The sequence below is a fragment of the Cylas formicarius genome, unplaced genomic scaffold (genome assembly GCF_029955315.1).
Source record: "Cylas formicarius isolate icCylForm1 unplaced genomic scaffold, icCylForm1.1 PGA_scaffold_1__22_contigs__length_36826433, whole genome shotgun sequence".
Lineage (NCBI taxonomy): Eukaryota > Metazoa > Arthropoda > Insecta > Coleoptera > Brentidae > Cylas > Cylas formicarius.
In genome coordinates, this window is record NW_026844264.1 from 15,454,191 (window position 1) to 15,476,913 (window position 22,723).

Sequence of the window (22,723 nt, forward strand, 5' to 3'; positions counted from 1 at the left end):
GGTCACATGAAGTGGAAATGACTATGATACAGTAGCATTATTATTTGATAACTGTTGCGACCCGCGGGTGACTGAAGAAGCAATTATTATCAACCTTTAAGACAAGAAAGCAAGCAAAATGTATTTCTGTTTTTTGTTATTTATTGTGATAGAACTTTACCTTTATCTCGTTTGGTTAGTTTTGGTTTGTTTCGGAAATTAGGAACACATGTACTTGCAAATTCGATAACGGTGGCAGGCATTGAAAAAACAAAAAAAAGGCGGTTAATGCAGACAATAGAATCATTATTAATCCAGACGAGCTTTTAACTGCTTCGCCATTACAGGATTGTCGGTTAGCGAAACGGTTAATACTAGTTAATTAGTCGATTGTAACAAGCGCCGCGTCCAATAAGTGCCTGCATTTCAGTTCGGCCGTAAAAGGAAAATAGCAATTTTGCCCAAGTTGTTGAACGCAGGCGTTCTCAATACGACGGCGCGAACCTTTGTTTGTATTTCTTGCGCGTTAAGCTGTGAAATCTGGATTAACGAGGTTTGCGTTCTTCTGCAGGGTATTCCTTTCAATGAAACCTTTAATTCTTTGGGCCCCGTGACCCTAATAAATTTGAATATATTGGATTTTGTTTTTTTTTAAGTGCTGGTAGATCACAGTAGACCAATTACGTCTTGAATCAATTTCTGATTTAGCGATGTCCAACATTATACGTATATTAATTTTCGACTTGTTACTAATATTTGCAGAAAAACTAAGATCACTACAGTTGGTCCAGACTGAAAAATTTAAAGAGCTCTGAGCTAACTGAACATCCATTTGAAATTTGAAATCCATGCTTGGTGGTTACGTAAACCTCTGGAACCGCTCATTCTAAGACAATTTTAGCTACTGAACGAAAACTCTAGTAGCATTAAAAAGGAGCTCAATGTAATTAAATTGAAAAATACCTTGCAAGTCCAAATAGATTGATTCCACATATTATATTTATATGCGGACACACGGAAACAAAAAGTTTCTTCTAAACCCTTTAAAAAGCACACTGGACAACGGTTTTGGCGTATATAAAAAATGATTAATATGACCTTTTATTTTCTTCACTTTAATAGCAAAGTTTTTAAGTTTAAGAGTTTTATACAAGTTTAAAAGAAGCATTTTGTTTTTGCGAACCTTGTTTCCGGATATAAACGAAGCACAAAATCATCGCAAATGTGCTACAGACAATTTCTTTTTTTTTCCTGCTTAAGACAAATTTCTCTCTTTTTATGTGAATGTTAGGTCTTTGTTCATGCTGCGTGCCGAGTTTTAGGCCTCGTCTGACTTCTTTTAACTGCATCACACACATCCTATTAAAAATGCAAGGATTCCATTAAACATCATCATGGTCGCGCATGCAAATCGCAATCGAAAAATTCGTAACCGGAAGAAGAAAACCTGCCAGTTACGTCACGGGGACACAATTTAAGAAGTCGCGCCCACTTGCGATGCAAATTAGGGTTGCATCCAGCCGTATGTAAACCGACGTAAAAGTTATGTAAACAATTGTAATTTCAGAACAATCGACAATAAACTACGGAGCGTGCGTAGCTTCATACGAATAAGGTGCGTTGCGCCCGGCGATGTCTTCGATATGTTAATAAACAGAAACGTGACAGTGACGTCGATGCGCGGGAAAAATAACAAAATTACAGCGCGTTCAATTGAAGGCAACAAACAAATTTTACATTCGGCTGGTTATGTTACTTACGTTCTTACACTGCATTACAACATTATTTAACTGATCATTTTTGAGAATACTAGAATTACAATAAGATGTAAAACAGACTCAGCAGTATGGGCAGCTCAAAAGTATAATATCGAAACGGTTTTCATGTCAGGAAAGCCAACCAAAACTACCAAGTTTCTTGTGAATGCACTGGTCGCATCGTGTAAATGTTAGGATTCGAAGAACACAAAAACCATTAATAAAGTGTGTAATTTAGTAAAATAAATACAAGGCAAGTTTGAATTTCTTTAAATTTTAACATTTTATATCGCTCCAATTACTATAAATATTTTACATAGCATCGGCGTCTTAAGGATTTTCGAAATATTTAAAAACTTACATTTATATACAGGGTGTTACCTCACCTATCTCACAAAAGGAAGGAGGAGAATTCTCGCGTACTTTTAAGATGAAAATGTTATATAACATTTTTTGGACTCTCTCTCCATTTGCAAAATACAGGTTGTTGAAAATATAAAATTTGACTTGTATTTTTTTTTTTTAATATTAATTAGTCGCAAACGATATTCCAGCCATATTTGGTACACAGAAGAAGGAGCTTTAGTAATTTGCATTGTGTCCATTTTAAACGTTTTAATTAGTTTACTGGCGATAATTTTGCAAAAGCACATGATACGAGCCCCTTCAGCATTGATTATTTTTATCTTATTTACCGCAAAAAACAGTTTTAAGCTAGCTACGTTTCCTGCATTTTTCTCATATTGCATATTAAATTATTGGAAATTCTGAGGATCTAAGGCATTGAACTAACTGAAAAGTGTAAAATTCCTTTTTTGTGCACCCAATGTCACTGTAACATCGTTTGCCGCTAATTAATAATAAAACACCATGTATTCCGAAAACGAAGCGACATTCCAAAAAATTGTATACCACATTTTCTTCTTAAAATTGGGTGTGAATTGTCCTCCTTTCTTTTGTCATATTTATAAATCATTGGAAATATTCGTCTTTGTTTGATATTTTTGGGAACCACACTGAAAAGTTTTTTTTAAGTTGAAGATTAACTTCTCGTCCATCCTGTTATACACCGAATTTTATATTACTTCCCTTCTTTTGTTCTGACCGCACTGTACATACTACAACTAAACCAAACTTATGCATCGCATTGCACTCGCATTGGCCACGTATCCATTATCCGAACATTATTTAATCTGTCCTATTATCTATCGGATCATAAACCCGCAGTCTAATGAAAAATTAATTGCCCTTGTCAGTAATAACTCATGCTATCAATAAGGCTATTCGCGACGCCCATTATTGACAAGTCGGCGGCGATTGGAAATAAAAACACGATCGGATAGACCGAGACGAGAGCAACGCAAAAGGCTTCGACTGTAACCGTTTTTTTTCTCTCGCTTTTCCATTTGTAATTGGTAAGGAATGGTCTAATTGAAACACGCATCGCCGCTTCTTTGACTAGGTAGGTGACCATTTGAGTTTTCTATGAATCCTCATTCAGTAGAAAAATTAAAAAGAGTAATAAATAAATCTAACAAATTTACTGGTTTATCGAGTATGAATGAGGAAAAATAAATATTGTTCATAAAGTATGAAGCAGTTTAAAAAATTATGGTAAATCGTCATTATTTATGAGTATTTTATTTAGTTACTCTCATGCGAAACATATGTCCTCTTATGAACCGCGTAATATATATAGGCACGTTATTTGCGAATATTAAAAGATTTCGAACGGACATTGCCAGGTTTACATCGATTGGAGGATTTTACAAAATTTTGGATTTGTCATTCATCTCTGCTCCTAAATACTGATTCCGATTTCCATTTTATAGTCTTCTTATTTTTCTGAATCTGGCCCTGCTGGCAATAAACAAACATGGCGGTAAGAAACTACTAATTCATACCTTTTAACCTTGCACCTTTGAACAACAGAAATCTGTTACGTTGAAATTCATTATGTAATTCACATGTAATTTTAATTAGTCCTACTACAGAAGCTGTTTATTCAAAGGACATTTTTATATTGTGCCTTCAAACTTGCAAAATTATTAATCGATGTAAGTAAAACGGGTTGCTTGTAATTGTAAAGCTGATTTTTCAGGAAGTTGGAAGAATATATTTCTAGAATTGTTTTAAAGTGTGTTAGGTAAGCTTAAAGAAGAACATTTTTACATCAGAAGCTATTATGTATTAGGATTGTTGTTGTATTCGGAACGCAAATATGAAACTAACATGAAAACCAAATGCAACTACACTTTGTCTACGACTATTACTTTGCGGGTACACTTTTGCGAAGCAACGTCAGAACTGTGAGACATAATCTACAAAACTACTACTATTGGAATCACCAGGTATATCTATCTATGTCTATTCCAACCATTGCTTAAAAAGAAACGACGCCAATAAAACGCGAATAAGTGTGTAAACCTTAAAAACAATAATTAAAAAACAGATGTGTTGTTTCATAACTGCCTAGGTACCAAAATCTTGTATAAACCGCCATTGTTGTCGCATATGTTCAAACACACACGTTTAATTTTAAGTTTTAATTAAACCGCCAGTCATCATTGCACAATCGCAGCAACGAAATTTTCAATAAAATTTTTCTACGTCTCGTGAGAGAAAGTTTGATGTGTTTCCTGGCTGCCGACACAACTTTATAATTAGATAATAATCTTTTCCTATTTTTGCTGTAACTAATGATCCATCACGTCTTTCCATTACTCAGAAATATTTATCAATGTCGCGAGTCAATTTCTCGTAGGTACATAGGAGGACAATATATTACTATACATCCGACTGGACCATGTCGTGTAACGAAATTGATTTCCGCGAATTTAGATTTACTTTTCAACCATATGAGACAGTTTCACTGAAGTTAACAATCTGCCTGGTTTTGTATAATTAGTTTAGGGACGCCATAAAAAGATTGCTTTCGAAAAATCGTAGTTGGGTGGGGCAAGTTCGTCGCGAATTAGCGTGAAGCAGCTTTCTATTTCAAAAAGATGACGCTTCGCGTTTTCTTGTCCTAGAGGGACGCATTGTTTTTCTATCGTGCTCCTGCGGACCACTATGGAACTTTCGCAAAATCGATATAATTATATTGTGCATACACCCTATATAAAGCACCTTTCACGTATCGCCGAATTTCAAAGTCGCGACAAACTTTGATAAATATAAAAAATTGTAATAATGATAAGTAATAACAATTTCCAATAATATTATTTCAAGTATCTCGCACACCCCGTATGATAGACGAAACCTTAAACTCTCTCTCCTCACAATTTACGACACTGTTTTTACAAGTTCTATAGTTTTTTCATTAACGGCTAATAATTTATAAACGAAAACGGCAATTTTCAGATATTTTTACCCATAATCGACACACCCTGTACATAACTTAAAAATTGAAATGGAGGTTATAGTCCTTGATTTTCTACGTTTCCTGGTCCAAGAATTTTTCCAAAATAGTAAATGGTTTTCGAGAAATTAAGTATTTTCTGAAACCATGCAGTGCGCCGTAATAATTAACGACGTCATCGCGTCTTGACCGAACGCGAGCTATAGTGACTTTTATATGGATTTTTTCAAATATGTAGAGCAGCGTGTATTTACGAAAACCGTAAATACAAAAATTGTAGCTCTTGATTGGCCATATTTTTTACGATTTTTAATTCGCGGTTAATAATTTACTCTCGAAAAGAACAATTTTCTGGCTCTTTTAGATTTTTGTTTATAATTTGAAAACCCTGCATATAATCGAAAAAATGCCTGAAATAAATGTTATAGCACTGGATCTTCGGTATCTGCTGGTTAAATAATTTTGACAATCCGGTGAATGGTTATGGAGAAAAGCATGTTTTTCTGTAAGTCAAAATAACCCAAAAAAATTTTTTTTTATTTAATTAACAAATATTTGGTGAAATTTGATTGCACCCAAATTCAGTTAAATGTGGACATGGATTTTTACTTCTCTGCTAAATTTGAGGTCAATATCTGCAAATTTAGGACACTTAGCAGATTTCTTATATAACAAAAGTTTTAGCCATCTATTCTGTATCTTTTAGTTATAGCAAATTGTCACTATTGTATATTCTGTATAGTCTTATCAAGAATGCATTTTTCGGAGCCAAATCTTCTCGTTCAAGATTTTTTTCGGTTGCATAGACGGTTTTCGAGAAATGATTTTTTGTTAGACCCTTCCAAACACGATTTTTATTTTTTTTTAAATACTTCCCGAGCTCCCAACCCCCCTCCCCCCCACACACACACAGAATTTCGATAGGTTCCGTTAGGGGACGAAGCACTATTCGCCTGCCAAATTTGAAGTCGATAGCTTCAATTTTCGGACACTTATCGTGTTTCATAGCAAAGTCCAAAAAACAGTCGAAAATCGGAAAAAACAAAAGATGCACGCCGAAGCTTGACTGCAGCCATTTTTACACATCTTATGCACCCCGTGGACTGTAAAAAAAATTTGAAGCGTGTAGCGTGTTCGGAAGTTATTGTCGAAAAATTCTAGAACAGAGCACGGAGAAACGGAGAACGGAGAACGGACAAACAAAAACATTTTTTTTGGAAATTTTGAATTTTGACACAATAAACGATTTTTTTTTGTTTTCGGACGCTTTAATTTAATGGCTTTATGCATATAATAATTCATAATAATAACTTGTGGGTGTACAAGGATAATCCATAATCCCAAAACGAAAAGCAAGAAAAATTGAGATATTAAGTGCTTGAAGTGCTAAATAAAACCCAATTATATTATTTACATTAATTTTTTTATTCTCTAAAACTATTTCCTGGACAAATCTCTAATACAGTTTTTTTAAACAAATTATTTATTGACTTCTAGTTTTTTATTTTCCTAGTTAAATTTCTATTCCTACAGTTTTTTCTAACAAATAGTCAACTAGTATATTCATCATAATATTGGGAGACGAAATTTTAATGTGGCAATCACTAGACTTGCGAGGGAGCAGTGAGTATTTTGCCGAGGAGAACTTGATTAGCTTGTTAGCTTTTTCTGAAGAACGGACCAAAAGCTCCATCGGAATCAATTTCCTCCTGTAGAAAATGAGCAGTTGCTTCGTGATTTGGACTCTATTTACATTTTTGATTTTGAAGCCTGTAAGTTTATGAAAACAAACGTTTTGCGCCATACAGATTCTGCGAAAAGTAGCTGGTAATTTTGTCTCCCAAATTTCTTGCAATTTGGTAGTTGGCATTTGCATCCTGTCTACCGAGTTAATACTTCAGAGTCAAAAAATAATTTAAAACTGTACAATATTGTAAATCATATTAAAATTCAAAATTTTAAAAATTAATTGACAAAATTAATAAAAAATGATTTGGCAAACATTTGGCAAAGTTTGCACAGTTGAATTACAGATCGAAACAGTGGAAAATAACACGCACTAGAAATAATACCTAAAAAAAGCAATTTAGCTATATTATTAACATAGTATACTATATGTGGGAAGTTCGTACCTTAATAGCTTTTTTCGATGCCGACGTAGCTATTTATGTCATGTGCTAGCTCCTTGCTCAGTTTATATTTAGATAAAGTGAATTTTTCGTATAAATTTGCTTAATGCAATAGAGAGAGGCTGCAGTTTATATGATCGTTTTCGTATGCATAATGCATTAGCTTGATGAATTTCTTCTCCTGACAAAATTTAGTATTTATTCCGAAGGATATGTGTCTACATCATGTGGTAAATAGATTGCCGCTTTAAAGCCACGGCTGTGCTTGCTGATTGACCCCCTCTTTTCACATGCAATTTGAATTTAATTCTGTCAGGTTCCTGGTTTATAACACTAATCAAAATTCCAAATTATTAGATTTACCCTGCCAGGAATTTTCGTCGAATTTTCAGCGTATCTCAGAAGCTTGATGGTAAAGCTTTGTAAAACTTTCAAGGCTAAGAATTTTGAAAATTGTGTAAATAAATGTTAAATATATATATTTTGCATATACAATCAGGTCATAAATATGATCCCTCCTGTAAAAACTGCGAAACGGTCCAACTTTTCCATCATACGAACGGAATGACGGATACAGAGATAAAGACATACGCCGACCAATAACAATTATTACCGGTTGCGACTATACATTTGTTTGTTTGCGTTATAAACACTACCTGTAACATACGAGCACAGTGTTCCCGCACGGTCGTAAAATTTAATGGACGTTTTACTTTGTTTGAAATACACACTTCCGATCGCGGTTCTTGCGTTGTGGTTGCGAGATCGAAATTTCGCCGTAAATGCCCGTAAATTACATCACTGTTATAGAGTCACTCTTCGAAGAAATTGCAAGTTGCAACGTTTGCCTGCACGTGCAAAACGGATAACTTCGAAAATTGCGCGATGCTTTTGTTTTTATAATAATTTCTAAAGGCAAATTTCTAGCAGCATGTGGCAGAAAATATTGCAATAGAATTAGGTTTACAGCATTGAGGGGGTTAAAACCATCCCTTACCATCACTACATTAGAAGACAGCACAAAAACACAATTAGTTTACATTTTTTTACAATTATTATTCTATAGATCGTCTTCAATTTTCGTTTCTCTTTCCTTCTTTTCCTGTTTCTCATTTCTCCCTTCCTTTTCAGAACCAACTTTCGTAAGAACTTTTTAAAAAGGTTGAAACTTACCTGAAAAATGTCACAATAAGGTAATTTGTAGCACTATGTGTAGCACATATATAATATAGTTAGTCCATTTTAGCTTATATTCCATACATTAATTTTTACAAAGTATTCATCAGAAAAATAATCAGTGTATGTGAACTGCCATATTATCTGTTTTAAGATCATCTATTTCAGCGACAAATTTTGCCTATGCAGTATTCGAGTGCATTGAATAGAACTTGCATAACAGAAAATTTAATTAAATGGTCAAGATTTGAAACTTGTTCTCAGTTTTCAAAACAATAAGCAGTGAGTATTTTAAAATATACGCATATACTACAAATAAACGGCTTAAATAGTAAATCCCCAAAAAGTATTGAACTAACTCTCTAGTTAATATAATTATACCAGGACCGGATTGAATTAAGAAATTTTATTAAAAGTCATAGTGTCATTGACACATTTTCCCGTGTGATACAGCGAATGTTTATTAACACGCTATTATTACCGCTTACATTAAGTTTATTACATCTTAATAATCTTGCGAAAACATCTAAAAACGGGCGTCTTATTTACCGGATAATAAAACCAGAAAAATCGGGTCGCTACCGTGATTTGAAATTCATTGAATATTGTAAAGGCTAATTATACGTACCGTCATATTAAGTGACATAATAATTCGTCAATTAATGTAGTCGCATACTGATTATGAACAGTCTATCAGTAATTTAAACTACTAATTATATGTGAGACACGCAAAACTTTTTTTATTCTGTTCTTTTGCAAACTATAACGATATTACTGGTTCTGTAATTCTATTCATCTCTATAAATGAATAATATAAAAAAGCTGATTTTTTCGAATGGATCGACTCTTGAATACAACATCAAAAATTTAATTATTTCTTACTACTACCAGCTATAATTAAAAATAAATAACAAGAATTGAAATTAAATTGAAAATTATTTATAGTTTAATGTAGTAAAAACAATGTAGTCAAAACCGCTCTTATCGTGCGGGCCAACGATAAACATTCACGTTTGTTTTTCTTTAAGTGGTTTAATTGTACCCACCAAATAAAGTTCATATGATGAGCGGTTTCAAAATGTTTTGATTTACAGTTGTCAGTTTTGAGACTTTGACAATTTAAAGTGACAACATGAATAATAAAAAAGAATTTTCTCTTTTTTTTGCACCCTGAAGCAGAAACAATGTTTTTGATTTTAGAAATCAATTATAAAGTGGTAAATCTCCCACGAATATCCAGGAAATAGTAGCGAAATTTAAGAACTGTGTAGAAAATTGTGCATGAAAAATGGGTATTGGACTTGAATCATTTTCAAAATTGATAAGAGTGTTAGGTTGTCGCGGCAAAAGGAACTGTAACCGAAGATTTTTACGTGAGCGTGTTCAATTTTTAAAAAAATATAATGAAAATTTACAAAAGTTGTATTTTTAGATGTATCATGTATATTTTCCAATGGAAGTAGATCTAAATAACACAACTTCGGAGCATTCACCATAAATCAACAAAATATTTTCCTCGGAGCAGTTAACTAACAGTTAGTGAGATTTCTAATTTTATTAAAATAATCTTAATATTAGACACAATTTGTATTTTTTGCAATTTTACTATTATTATTTATTATTTAGATTACCATCGCCTTTTTTGAATTTTTAGTTATTAGTGTTATAATTATAATTGTTATAAATGCTTTTTAATGGTATCTGCATTAGGTTGTAAACGGATCTACTACTGCGAGACGCATGCAAACAAATATATCGACAGTAAATTAGTAGGAAGCATAGATTAATTATGTAATAAAAATATGTTTTTACAATCACAAATATTGATGGAAACAAAGCCGAGAGTTCAGTGTGGCTGTACATTTATTAAAAATTATATGGCATTACTAAGTATTTAGTTGTTGTTATAAACTAGTTATAAAGGTTCATGTTCATATCAATGACATTATTCGTCCCCAAATATCAACTGCTAAATTGTGCATATATTCAGGATTTACAAAACTCTACTTTATTTTCATTAAGAGATAACAATATCGTTTTTTTTTAATTACGATGAAGTTTGTCTTTTTGTTAGGCAAGCAATTATATATTTTTATGAAATTATTATTGTTTGCTTATATAGTGGTGCTTTAGAAATAAGTTTCTGAATAAGTAAAACATTCTTAAATTTGATTTGATAATTACAGTGGGAGGAGAATTTGAGCTGCATTTTATGTTCTTCCTGAATATTAATATTAATTTTATGAATGAGATATTTTAATAACCAAACCAGAACTAAGATAAAACCCATCGCAACCAGTTCTTACTATACGTACACACTACCTGACGCTCCATCATATTTCCGAAAACTCCCCACCGCGATCCACTGGATGCCGGGCGTCCCGACGCATTGTTACGGAACCGACGCCGACGCGGGTCGCGGCAGCGACCAATCGGCTCTTTGCTAGAAATAGCCACGCCCTCGCAGTTCTCCCTAATAACGCGTGGCATGGAACCATTAAGTGAGAAATCTAGATTCTTAGCAGTCATTGCTTGGTGAATTGCACATACCGTTTGTTTGTTACTTTTAAACTACAATCACTTTATTATACGCGTTCGGAGTGGTACCACCGGGTATCGCGTTAGGTAGGCGAGTCGAACCGTTACTTTTGGTATTTATTCCGCGAACGTGGTGGCTGTAACTTACCGTACTTGGACGTCGGATGGAGGTGGTCCATTTTGGAATTGGATTCCGCAAAAATGGTTTTGCGCATAATGGCGCGTATATACGGACGACTCTTTGAATACCTAATTTAAAATTATTATGTCGTACATTTTTGGTAAGCGCTTTAGAACATTCTTTTCAGTCAGCCGCGCCATCAGCATCTACAATTTGTCATTTGTTTTTCTATATAGATTTAATAGTATGTGTTTTCTTTTTTTAACTCACGATATATTTACAATCCCGCATCGACTGTCATGACAAAGCACACCCTAAGTTATTTTAAATTTGCATCGTTGTCACTTACTCTGTTTTGACCCAAAGAAAGAATAAAAAGGAACAGAGAAAATGATTGATGAAACACATTTAAACTGAAAAAAGTAAAGAGGAAAACGAAAAAATAAAAAGCGAAGAGTGATCGTCAGAAAATGTCATTTCACACTTATGAGTTGCTGATAGGCCAGAAGTAATTAATGTTGTATGAAATATCAGGTCCATGGAATCAGTTCAAAATATGCGACGAGTGAGAAAAACTTTTTATAAAAAAGTGGTTATAATGTAAAAAATATTTTTAAGCTGATTGACTTATTGTGGAAATATAATATATATAAAATTATATCACTTCTGATGTCAAATAAGTGTTTTTGGTTGGATTATACTTATAATACTTAATTATTATAATAATTATTATAATTTTATGCTACTTTGTATATTTTTAAATAAAAATTAAAGCAATTTAAATAGCAGGCCTTAGAAAAATAAGGGAAATTAGGCAATGCACTTGCAAAATATTCACAGTAAAGAATTGTTAATGTTGATCATGCTATAAATAACACTTATAAGATACTTATTATACCGACTATGTCGGTATGTACTTGTTTTGGTACCACGACAGATTTCACTCCGACTTAAACTAATATATATTTATGTATAAAAAACGATCGCAATTGTAGTTGTATTTCCATTTTGAGTGAAAAATTATTCTACTGAGTATTTGTAATTGCCGGTATAAGTTCAATTCGTGAAAATATATATTGATATCAAAAAATTCTATAAAATATCATTATCGACTCTGAAAAGAAGTCGACATAAGTATTACACAACCCAATAAAAATTATTTTAGTGAGGTAAACTTTATGACCTAAAATACCCACGCCCAAAATTATTAATATGCAATTTAGACGTAGTGGGCTGATCACCACAAACAATGTTCTTAAGTTTATTACAAGTTTTATTAAAATTTTTATTTAAAAAAGCAAATTAACAATATACCAACCCCTTGTGTAATTTTTTTAAAATTTGAAAATGTCGAAATAATGAAAATCTTTTTTGATATTTTTAGTACTTCTATGAACCACCAATCAGATCAAATTTTCAGTTTTCTTCTAATAGCACAAACTGAAAACATTTTTCAATGGATCTTATTTTCATTCTAGTAGTGACATTTTGAATTTGTACAATTTTGTCGATCTTAACATAAGCAATTCGAAGTTGTGTTATGCGGACAATAAAAACTAGATGGAATTTAGTACAGTATTTAGATAGTATTTAAATTGTACTAACTGGTAGCCTTAAAAAACTTTGTACTGTTAGAATCAAATGCGGGAGGACGTTAATTTCATGTAGCGGCAACACACTCAAAAACGAAAGAAAAAATAAGACAAAATCGAGATGAAATGATTTGTATTATATTCCACATAAAAAAAAATTGTAGCTTGTCTCGTGACACTGCTAAATTCATATAAATGTAGATGTTAAAAAACATGCTAAGTCATTATTAAATAATATTCTAGCTAGCCAGAAAATACTAAAAATAGCAGAAAATAATATATATTTTCTCGGTTTTAAAATGTCGTTTGACGTTGTCCGATGTCCAGTTTCCATTGCTTTCGGTCTATGTTTTATTTGATCTCCCTAGTTTTCTTTTAAATGGAGGTATCCATTCAACTGCTTTTTTGGGAGTTGTCCATCCCAGACACATGTCCATCCCAAATAAGTTCCGTTACGAACATGCTTCTTCTTATTTCCTCGTTCGGTTTCTTATCAAAGCGAGATAGTCCTAAAGATATTTTGAATCCATCCATTCCTACAGCGTTAGCTCTCCTTTTCCTTTCTTCTAAAAATAATGCAATGTTGAAAAGGGGTCGCACAAATCAACAAATGTTGGTTAAGGGTTATCCGAGACATTTTGATAGGTGTTTCGAGTTAAGATCTAATACACCCACCATAAGGACGATTTATGTTAGAAATGCGCGGAATGTGGTCGTATTAGTGCGTACGGTTAGCGTTAAGTCCGTTACATAATCCGGTCGGTAACAATTATAAAGGATTCTTTTAGAAAGTGTCGTCTTTTTTAAACCCACTCGCCGGTATTATAAAACGCACGGTGGAATCTGCAAAGTACCGGCTACGAAGCCGTAAATAGCATCAGGTAATTCATTAAACGATCCCGATCGAGACCGATCACTAATAATAACGCGTATCCCGCGAGCCGACCATACATTTGTTTTGAGTTTTGATGCAATAATTTCGTCACCGATGCCAACCGAATTTCTAGTGTATTATTAGCATAATTTTCCCTGACGTCACCGGATTTTTCGGGCTCGGAACTACTTTTTTTACTTATTTTTAACTTATTTTTCACAATGTTAGGTAGTAGGTTGTATGTATTTGAGGCCGCGATTATTGGATTTTGCAATTCATTAATTGTTCTGACAATCCGTAACCGTATGTCAGTGTGATTTCTTAAGTTATGTGTATTTCATTGATATCATTTTGGTGTTCTGTATTATCAAATTCTATTTCTATTTCAAATTTTAGTATAATTTCAATCGGATTAATTTGAAGTGAATGATACAGCGTTTCGGTATACATTTTGTAATCTAAATTAAATAGAGTTTTAAGGATTTTATTTTGCATTATTTTTGTTTTATTATATGAATCCCAGACTGCAATAAGATATTTTATAACCGACAAGAAACATGCATTATAAATTTTATATGTTGCAATCTTGCAAAATAGTTACTTCCGCATAACGCTGCAACTAAGGGAACTATTTTGTTCTTTATATGACTACTGACCAATTTAGCTGCTCGTCAAGCATAAGCCCTAAATATTTTATTTTATCAACTCTTTCCAAAATGAAATAATTTATCTTAATGTTAAAGTTATATATACTTTTTTTGTTTAAATAAAATGTATTTAATTTTTTCATTGTTTATTTTGAATTTGTTATTTAATAGCCAGTTGTCATTGCCTTGCAGTTTCCTTTTAAATAATTGTTTGCAATATTTGCCAATACTTCTGAATTTTTTAATGAATAAATTAAGACCGTACCATCTGCATTTCTACATTTTATTACGAATTTGGATTCCTCATAAATTTTTGTGTTCCTAACATATGTAAAATTTAATATCTACATTCCTGACTAATCCACCCATTTTCTTCCTGAATGCATACACGTAACACTAAATAGTATAATGCGCATATAGAATGTCCGAAAAGTTTGCTTTATTAATTTTTCACTTTTAACTGAATGCGAATCACTTCACATAAGCGACCTGGCAAAATGAAAAGCTGCATTTTCAGAAAATTTTATTTGAGAACTAGAAATTTGAAGAACACATCTACCAACTACAGACAACAATAATATTTATAAATGTTTATATTCGTTAACAAAAAATAATTTTTACAATGTAAAATGTACTTTTTACTAAAAATATTTATTTAACCTTAACTTTGAATTTTTCTATAGACAGCAATTCAATTTGATTTGGCAAAATATTAGCCAGCATATACAGATTTTTTATTTTAATAAACTTATTTTACACCAAAATTTTGAGTCCGCGCCCTTACGCTTCAAATTTAGAAGCATTTTAATGATGTCAATAATTAACCCATACCTTAAAATATAGATGTATGGTAAGAAAAATCAGTAGAAGTAATTTGGTACTGGTTCTCGTAAACTAAAACAAAAACTCTCAAGAAAAATGACTACACTGCGTCACATTAAAATAAGTAAAATAGAGAAGCAGACAGGCGTGGCACTTCGAAAACATTGTCAAAATATTAGGTGAAAATTTTCACACATTTTTCCACAGCCCATTCACAAAATCACAGTACTTACTATTTAGAGGTTTTATACACAAATACACAAAAGTTTTCGATTTAATATGGAAGTGCCGTTAAACAAGTTATTTAATATTGTAAATAACGTCATTAAATATTAGTAATCATGCATTGACGATCGTCGAAAGAAACCTAACCGGATTATTCAGTTACAATATACGGAAAATTTGTGTTATACCATGCATACTTCAAAATGACTTCAACATACTTTCTCTCTCTCCCGATAATAATAATTTTCAAAAAATGTTCCGGTCGAACTAAAAGCGACAGCGTAGAATTATTCTAAATAAAATTAATTTAATTGTTTCAGGCCCAGTTTGGAACTAGCAGCTTCGCTGAGCTACTGAATGCACCCTTCTCGGATGAGCCAAGCGCCGTCCTGTCTCCCGAAGAACTCGACCCTTTCGCAGACGTCGCTATCCCCCCGCAGCCTTCGCCCCCCGCTGCCCCCCTACCGAGTTTTCAAGAAACTTATCGCGGATACCAGCAACCGCAGCCGCCATTCAAAATGGACGAAGAATGCAGTTTCAACGTCTCCTACCATCATCCGGTACCTCCGGCCCATCACTACGATTATCAACAACTTCAATATACTGCAGCTAGTCCGTACTATCCACCGCCACCAACCTGCAGTCCTAGTTTCGAGACATTGTTGGCGCAGGAGTCGCATTATTCCCTACCCGCATACCAGAGTACCACGCCTGCAGAACTTCACGTTAGTACGTCGTTAAGTCCAAGACAAAGAAGAGCTTCCCTACCATTGCAACGTTCCGAGTCGACGAGCAGCAGCGAAAGTCCAAAACTTCGTATGGCAGGTGAGTTCGTAATTCAAAACGTTCCTAATGTAAATTAACTACTGGACGCTTGAAGCGGATAAACAAAAATTGTATAATGAATAAAAAAAATACTCATTTGCAAATTATATCTCAAACCCACTGAGTGATAATGGAATTGTTTTTATTATTTACTTCTACAATGTTTCGACCAGTCGTCCTCACGCGAATACTGAATTCATTCTTTTTTAAACAATAAATGACAGTAGGTTAAGTTAGGTGGTATACTTCGACCAGAAATATAGTGGTTTTACAATCGACCCTGTCATTGACTTTGCCTACGATTTTGTAGCCTTTATTTCAATCTTTTTCGCTGAGCAATTCTTGAAACATATACATAAAAAAATTAGTACAAAGTAACAATTTATTACGTTGTATTTCATTATATTTCTACATAGTATTATTATTAATATACAAAATATTAAATATAATAATAATAATAATAATAATAAAGTAAAAAAAATCACCCAGTCACCCACTGTCGTCACCTATTTCAATGTTCAACTGCGTCACTAATCCTTCTCAATAAATATTTTCATCTTTTATTACTCGTTTTTCACAGTTAGACCAGCTCGGTACTGATATTTTAGCTACCTCTTGCCGAATTACTTTTATGGTACTAAAACCAAATTTTGGTGCAGTGTTGTTTCTTCTTATATGCACTTTCAGACTAAATCATCTCAATCGGGTTAAATATACAATGTTACGGGGGTAATCTCAAGGTTTCATGTCCTTTTTGTTGTGCTATCGAATCGATTTTTTAGTCTTTATTAAAATGTTTCATTTTTAATAATTCCAGAAGTTGTTTTTAATATAAATCATTTTCGTGCAGAAATTCTTTAATTTCTTCTATATTTGAAGAAGTATTTGGAATTTTTCTAATTTGGGCTGAATGATACGAGCCATTATCCATGGCGATAGTTTTGGCAACAGTTTATTTTCAAACCAATCCTCAAATATTTCCGCGGTCATGTTTTCATGGTAATCCACAATTGATTCTTTGACGCTTTTGACAGACAAAAATAAGTCCTCTTCCACCCAACCATTTTTGGACCCAGCATAAAGAATTATTATGCGTTTTCCATGTGAAGGCGGCACGTCTAGTACACACTTGTTACTATTATCACTATATCACATACTATTTTACTCTCGAAATTTTTCAGTTGCATTTAAATGATCCACCCTCCATTGCGAAATTCTTTGAGATTCCATTAACACTTGACGTTTATTAATTGTTTAGAATTGAAAATCCATTTTCTTTAAAAAAGTACCCAACCAATCTTTGGCACAACTAATCTTTAAGTCTTGTCAGTACTTTTTTTATGCAGTTCTTCTAGGGTTAAAACGCTATTCACTTTTTTAAGCGTCGTAGATTATAAGCCTAATTAGATCTGCGTGTGGTTCTTTAAAAACTCGTAAAGTACCTGCTCCTACTCCCCCTTCTGAATTTCTTATAAAATTGTAAACATTCAATACAATTTGTTTAGCATCCGAAGACAAATTGATCCATTTTTTATTTGCTTGCGTAATATATACGAACATATTGCAATTTAGATTAAGCTCTTAAGGACGACACATATCACTTGATGTTAAAATAAACGCTTCTTCTTATTCGAAAATACCCCGAAGCATCAATGCTTAATAAAATTTAAAAGGGTCCATTTTCGTTTGAAATAAAAATTTCATCTCAGGCAAGACCTACTTAATGCAGAATAAATATCTGGGGATGGGTTTTACCACGGTCCTGCCAAGGTTTGCGGTTAAGGTGTTATAAAATACTCAAACGTCAAAGTAATAAATGCACTATATTTTTGGTCGTATTATACAGAAATGTGTTCTCTAATGGAGTGCCACAATGGTCGTTAGGGTTTAGAATGAATGAATTGATGGAACAGGTAAATCAGGATTTGGAAATTATATTAAATGGCTACATTATCAGAAATTAAAAACCCATGTTGACAAAACTAAGTACATGCTGTATAACAAAAAAAAAGTAATTTTTCAATTACAAAAGCAACATTTTAAAATAAATGAAAACCATATCTTACTGACAAAACTATAGCTGTTTCATTTAAAATACATCCTTTTTGACGCATTTCAGTTATTTTATTACGTGTAATAGAAATGACTTTGAAAAAATGGCAATATATTTGAAAGTAAAATATTCAAAATAAATCCACAGGCCAAAATTTAAATATTTCTATTTATCACTTATTATTACTGTATAAGAAATAGAAATAATTTCTATTTGGGCAGCAGTCGAACAAATATGATTTATGCAATGTGCAGCTAAATCTTTTAATACTCGTCCAAATAAGATAAAGTCTATTGAAGCTTCTTTTTCTTTTCGTGCAATGTATAGGAATTAGTGGAAAATCTGTTTTTTTAGCAAATAATTATTGCTAGATTTATAATAGTAATTGAAGACAATTTGTGTTTATTGACTATATTTAGAAGTGTAGGCAATGATTGTGACCTGGGGACCAGTGCTAATATACTGTTTATAGATTTAGGTAGTTATAATGTAGATTGGAAGCTAACAAAGTTCATTTTATGAAATGACATTCAGGATCAAGCATTACATCCAATTCGATAGTCACAAGATAAATATATGTCGGTATTACATGCAAAGGCGGAGTTTGCACGTATTACAAAGTGATAATTTTTTTCAGGTCCAGGTCCATCAGCTTCTTCATCAGCAGCATCTTCACCAGGAGGCCCTTCTGAACCCCAACCGCCCGCTTCAAAAGGTCCCACGCCGCCCTCCCCTTCACAGTTGTGCGCCGTATGCGGCGACACCGCGGCTTGCCAACATTATGGGGTTCGAACATGCGAGGGTTGCAAAGGGTTCTTTAAGAGAACCGTGCAGAAAGGTTCCAAGTACGTTTGTTTAGCAGACAAAGCTTGCCCGGTAGACAAAAGGAGACGGAATAGGTGCCAGTTTTGCAGGTTTCAAAAGTGCTTGGCCGTAGGCATGGTTAAAGAAGTCGTCCGGACGGACTCCCTCAAAGGGAGACGCGGACGACTACCATCCAAGCCCAAATCGCCCCAAGAATCTCCCCCAAGTCCCCCGGTATCGCTAATTACCGCTTTAGTAAGAGCGCACGTGGACACTACTCCAGATCTCGCTAATTTAGATTACTCGCATTATTTAGAACCTACCCCTATTGAACCCGTTATATCGGAAGCAGAGAAAATTCAACAATTTTACTCGCTACTGACCACATCGGTGGACGTTATTAAGAGTTTCGCTGAGAAGATACCCGGCTTCATGGTGAGTGTAGCTGAGTTGTTTTTGTAGTACTAGAATAATGAAATGTATCAGCGAATTGAATATTTTTGCGTTGCGTTGGTAAACCAACCGACATTACCGACCAAGTATTATTTTTTCTGGTTTTATTTCAAAACTTGCTTACGTGAACTGAATTTCAGACGTTAGTGATCGATTTCGCTTAGGTCGTGGGAGGAGTCGCATTTAACTCCATAGCTTTTAATTCATTCTAAACTAAGGAAAAATACCGATGGCATTGGTATTTGTTTTTATAACTTATAGATCATTTTTTAACAGATAATTCTAATTTTTTCTCTTTCGACTGCGATGGCACCCACTGAGAGCTTAACAAACATTCAACTCTTGGTTCCTTTTTCTTGACGTATTGAAATTATCGTCACCATCTTGGGACGAAATTTCCAAAATAAGAGGCCAATGTCAAAAGTTCGAAAACACAATGACAGAAGTACCAACGTAAATAAGTAACACCGGCCGAACACATGATTTCTCTAGGCACACATAGCTAGAGAGATGAAGGTTTGATAAGCTGAGTCTTAAACTTGAAATTCCTTCGTACTTATCTGGACACGGGTTTTCGTACTTTCTGGAAACTTCTCTTACCTTTCAATCCTGCTGCATACGTTGTTATTTGTTGCAGGACATTTGCGTGGAAGACAGAGACCTCCTCTTCCAGTCGGCCTATTTGGAGTTGTTCGTTTTGAGGTTAGCGTATCGCACTCACCCGAACGACAACAAGCTGACGTTTTGCAACGGGGTGGTCCTAGAAATGCAACAATGCCAGAGATCATTCGGTGAGTGGCTGCACGCCATCATGGAATTCTGTGCCGGACTCCACGCAATGGAAATCGATATATCGGCTTTCGCTTGCCTCTGCGCCCTTACATTGATTACAGGTAGGGGTAAGTGGTTTTATTTTTTATTTTTTACGTTTTTTTTTGAGTTCTAACTCGACACGCCTAGGATCGGCAAAAAAATGCGCAGTGGATTTTATGAATACACGCGGCAGAAAAGATTAAAGGTACTTCTTATCAACGAGTTGCTACGTTAAACGCGAGGCGAGCCGCTCGCAACGATCGGATTAGCGATAAGCTTAATGATTATGGATCTCTTTAATAAATATGCGATCGGAGAATCGTTAAATAAATTAGAGACGATTTCTGTGCATGCTAATTTACGTTTACGAGCAATCGTGTAATGCGCACGTTCGAATTTCGTTGCTGACATTATGATCGGATTTTGTGTACTAGACATCTCTAACAATTGCCCTCGAATCCGGTCGCTAATAATAATAGATATAACTATAACCGCAAGTATCTAGAAAACGGATCTGTCATTTAAGAAATACGAAAAAAAAAAACGTTATATATTAATGCAATACAATGAAACTGATACATTTTTTATATTGTGTATCAAAGTGTTTTCTTAATTTTCGTAATTTTTATTTTCTCGCTCGAAAACGAAGCAGGATGCGAAATCCAAGTTGTACTTTTATTGGCTTATTACAAATAAATTACCAAAATTGCAAAAAAATGCAGTGACTTATATATCTTCGAGAATAGTATTTGTTAAGTTACCTTCTGGGCACTGGAATTAACAATTTTAGTCTAATTAAACCAAAATTAACCCTTTATCATTATAAATCGGTTAATTTGAACTTTTTATATTTTTGAATCCCCAGTTATCTTTTTGTTTCTGATAGGTGGTACATATAGCTATTAGACAATATTGTGAGCCTACTGCAGTAAAAATTGATGAGCCGAAGTCGGCATTGATAATTTCTTAGAGATAAAAATTTTCCTCGCATGCCTCTACATTTTTCTCAGGAATGTTCACTTTGAGCCATCTTCCCAGAATATTTAACGAAATTTGGGCTTTTTTTGAGAAAATACTATCGTAAAAATGCCGCATCCAAACATATTGACAATCTGTCAGCGCCCATGTTGGTTGTTGAATGCCGCAAGGTCATTCTCGCGAATGCGCATGTCGAATGAATCTTCTCGAAATGTTTTTCATAGTTGCCTTATAAGCTCCTGTATTATTATCATAGCCAGGGACTCATTTAAACTGTGATTTTTTATGTCTTGTATTATTTGTTCTCATTGATGATTCATAAATAATCTAATAATGAAATTTTTGTAGGAATTAGATAATCATAAACATATTGTGTCATATTAGTCAACTTTGTTATGGGTAGAGAAAAAAAGCTGATTAAATTAGCAAACTAGCAGCATTTTTTTCACTGATTGCGATTGTAAAAATAGGAAAACAATTGAATGTGGGTTTTAGGAAGAAATGAAGAGAATGTACTCTTTTTAATTGGATCAATTTTTATGTGCTTTTTTTGAAAGTTTTTAAGAAGTTCATATCCGTATATAAAGTACTCAAACAACGAAAGCACCGCGTTCTCGGATATATATAAATGAGCAAGAGAAAGACGACAATCCCCATTGCTAGCCGTCTTTTTTATTTGTAAAATTTGCCTCAATTTTCTATTACGCCGTTGCCATGACAGTTTCGATCGAGCTCACCGAATGAATAATTCTTTCGAGCACAAGCGATACCAGAGGTTTGGCATCACAATTACATGCAATAAAAAGATTAAATATGCGTCGGTTTTACAAAAAACTAAATATAGTTACTTACATACTCATGCGAAATAGTTATTTTTTCTTTTCATTTAATGTTTTAATGGAAAAATTGTTTTCTTTAATGTGTTGTAGTTTGTTGTAAGACCATTTTCGGGTTTTCTGTCCAAATGTAAGAAATGGTCAATACTGTAATGTAACCTAATCTAAACTAAATCCTCTCTGCAATACCTATCTTAATAGTCCTTCCTTCATAAATAACATGTCGCTTGCAAGTTACTCAAATCGACTTCGTATCGACTATACTCGTGTCGAGCATATGTGCGACTTTAGGCACCGCATGTGTGTAATATTAATAGCAAAGAAATACTCGCCGACGACCAATCAAAGCGTACCCACCTGTTTATATATTTAAGAGTCTTCGTACAGTCGTTTTATAAATAATTCAGACTACCATCGTGAGTTGATTGAAACCCGATGATATTTTGAAGGTGTAATCAATCCGTGTAAAATTGGATCACGAAACCACCGGACTGTATACGTTGGGAACGCGTGATTTTAATTCAATATGTTCTCGCTTATGTATAAATAATTTATTTGTCTGTTGAGACCGTGACTTAACACTATTATGAACATAAATTAATTTTGCCGATATACAAAAAGGCAGCTCAACATTTTTTCAGAGGCGTCACGGAAACATGTCAACAATATTCTATAACTTTGTGTTAATGTGTTTCTTTTTTGACAAAAACTTTCTTAAAAAATATGTAACGATCGAAGAT

General features: G+C 33.6%; 1 protein-coding gene across 5 annotated transcripts in view; it reads left to right on the forward strand.

Moving 5' to 3' along the window:
* Nucleotides 1-22,723, forward strand: part of LOC132696489 (probable nuclear hormone receptor HR38) — a 103,982-nt gene that overhangs the window by 78,452 nt on the left and 2,807 nt on the right. For 4 of the 5 annotated variants that reach the window (XM_060661334.1, XM_060661337.1, XM_060661336.1 and 1 more), the window contains exons 3-5: nucleotides 15,542-16,046; nucleotides 18,737-19,338; nucleotides 19,994-20,255. In XM_060661334.1, the coding sequence (XP_060517317.1) occupies nucleotides 15,542-16,046; nucleotides 18,737-19,338; nucleotides 19,994-20,255 (1,369 nt within the window). The remainder of the gene's footprint in view (nucleotides 1-15,541; nucleotides 16,047-18,736; nucleotides 19,339-19,993; nucleotides 20,256-22,723) is intronic. The other variant, XM_060661335.1, reaches the window with a different exon arrangement.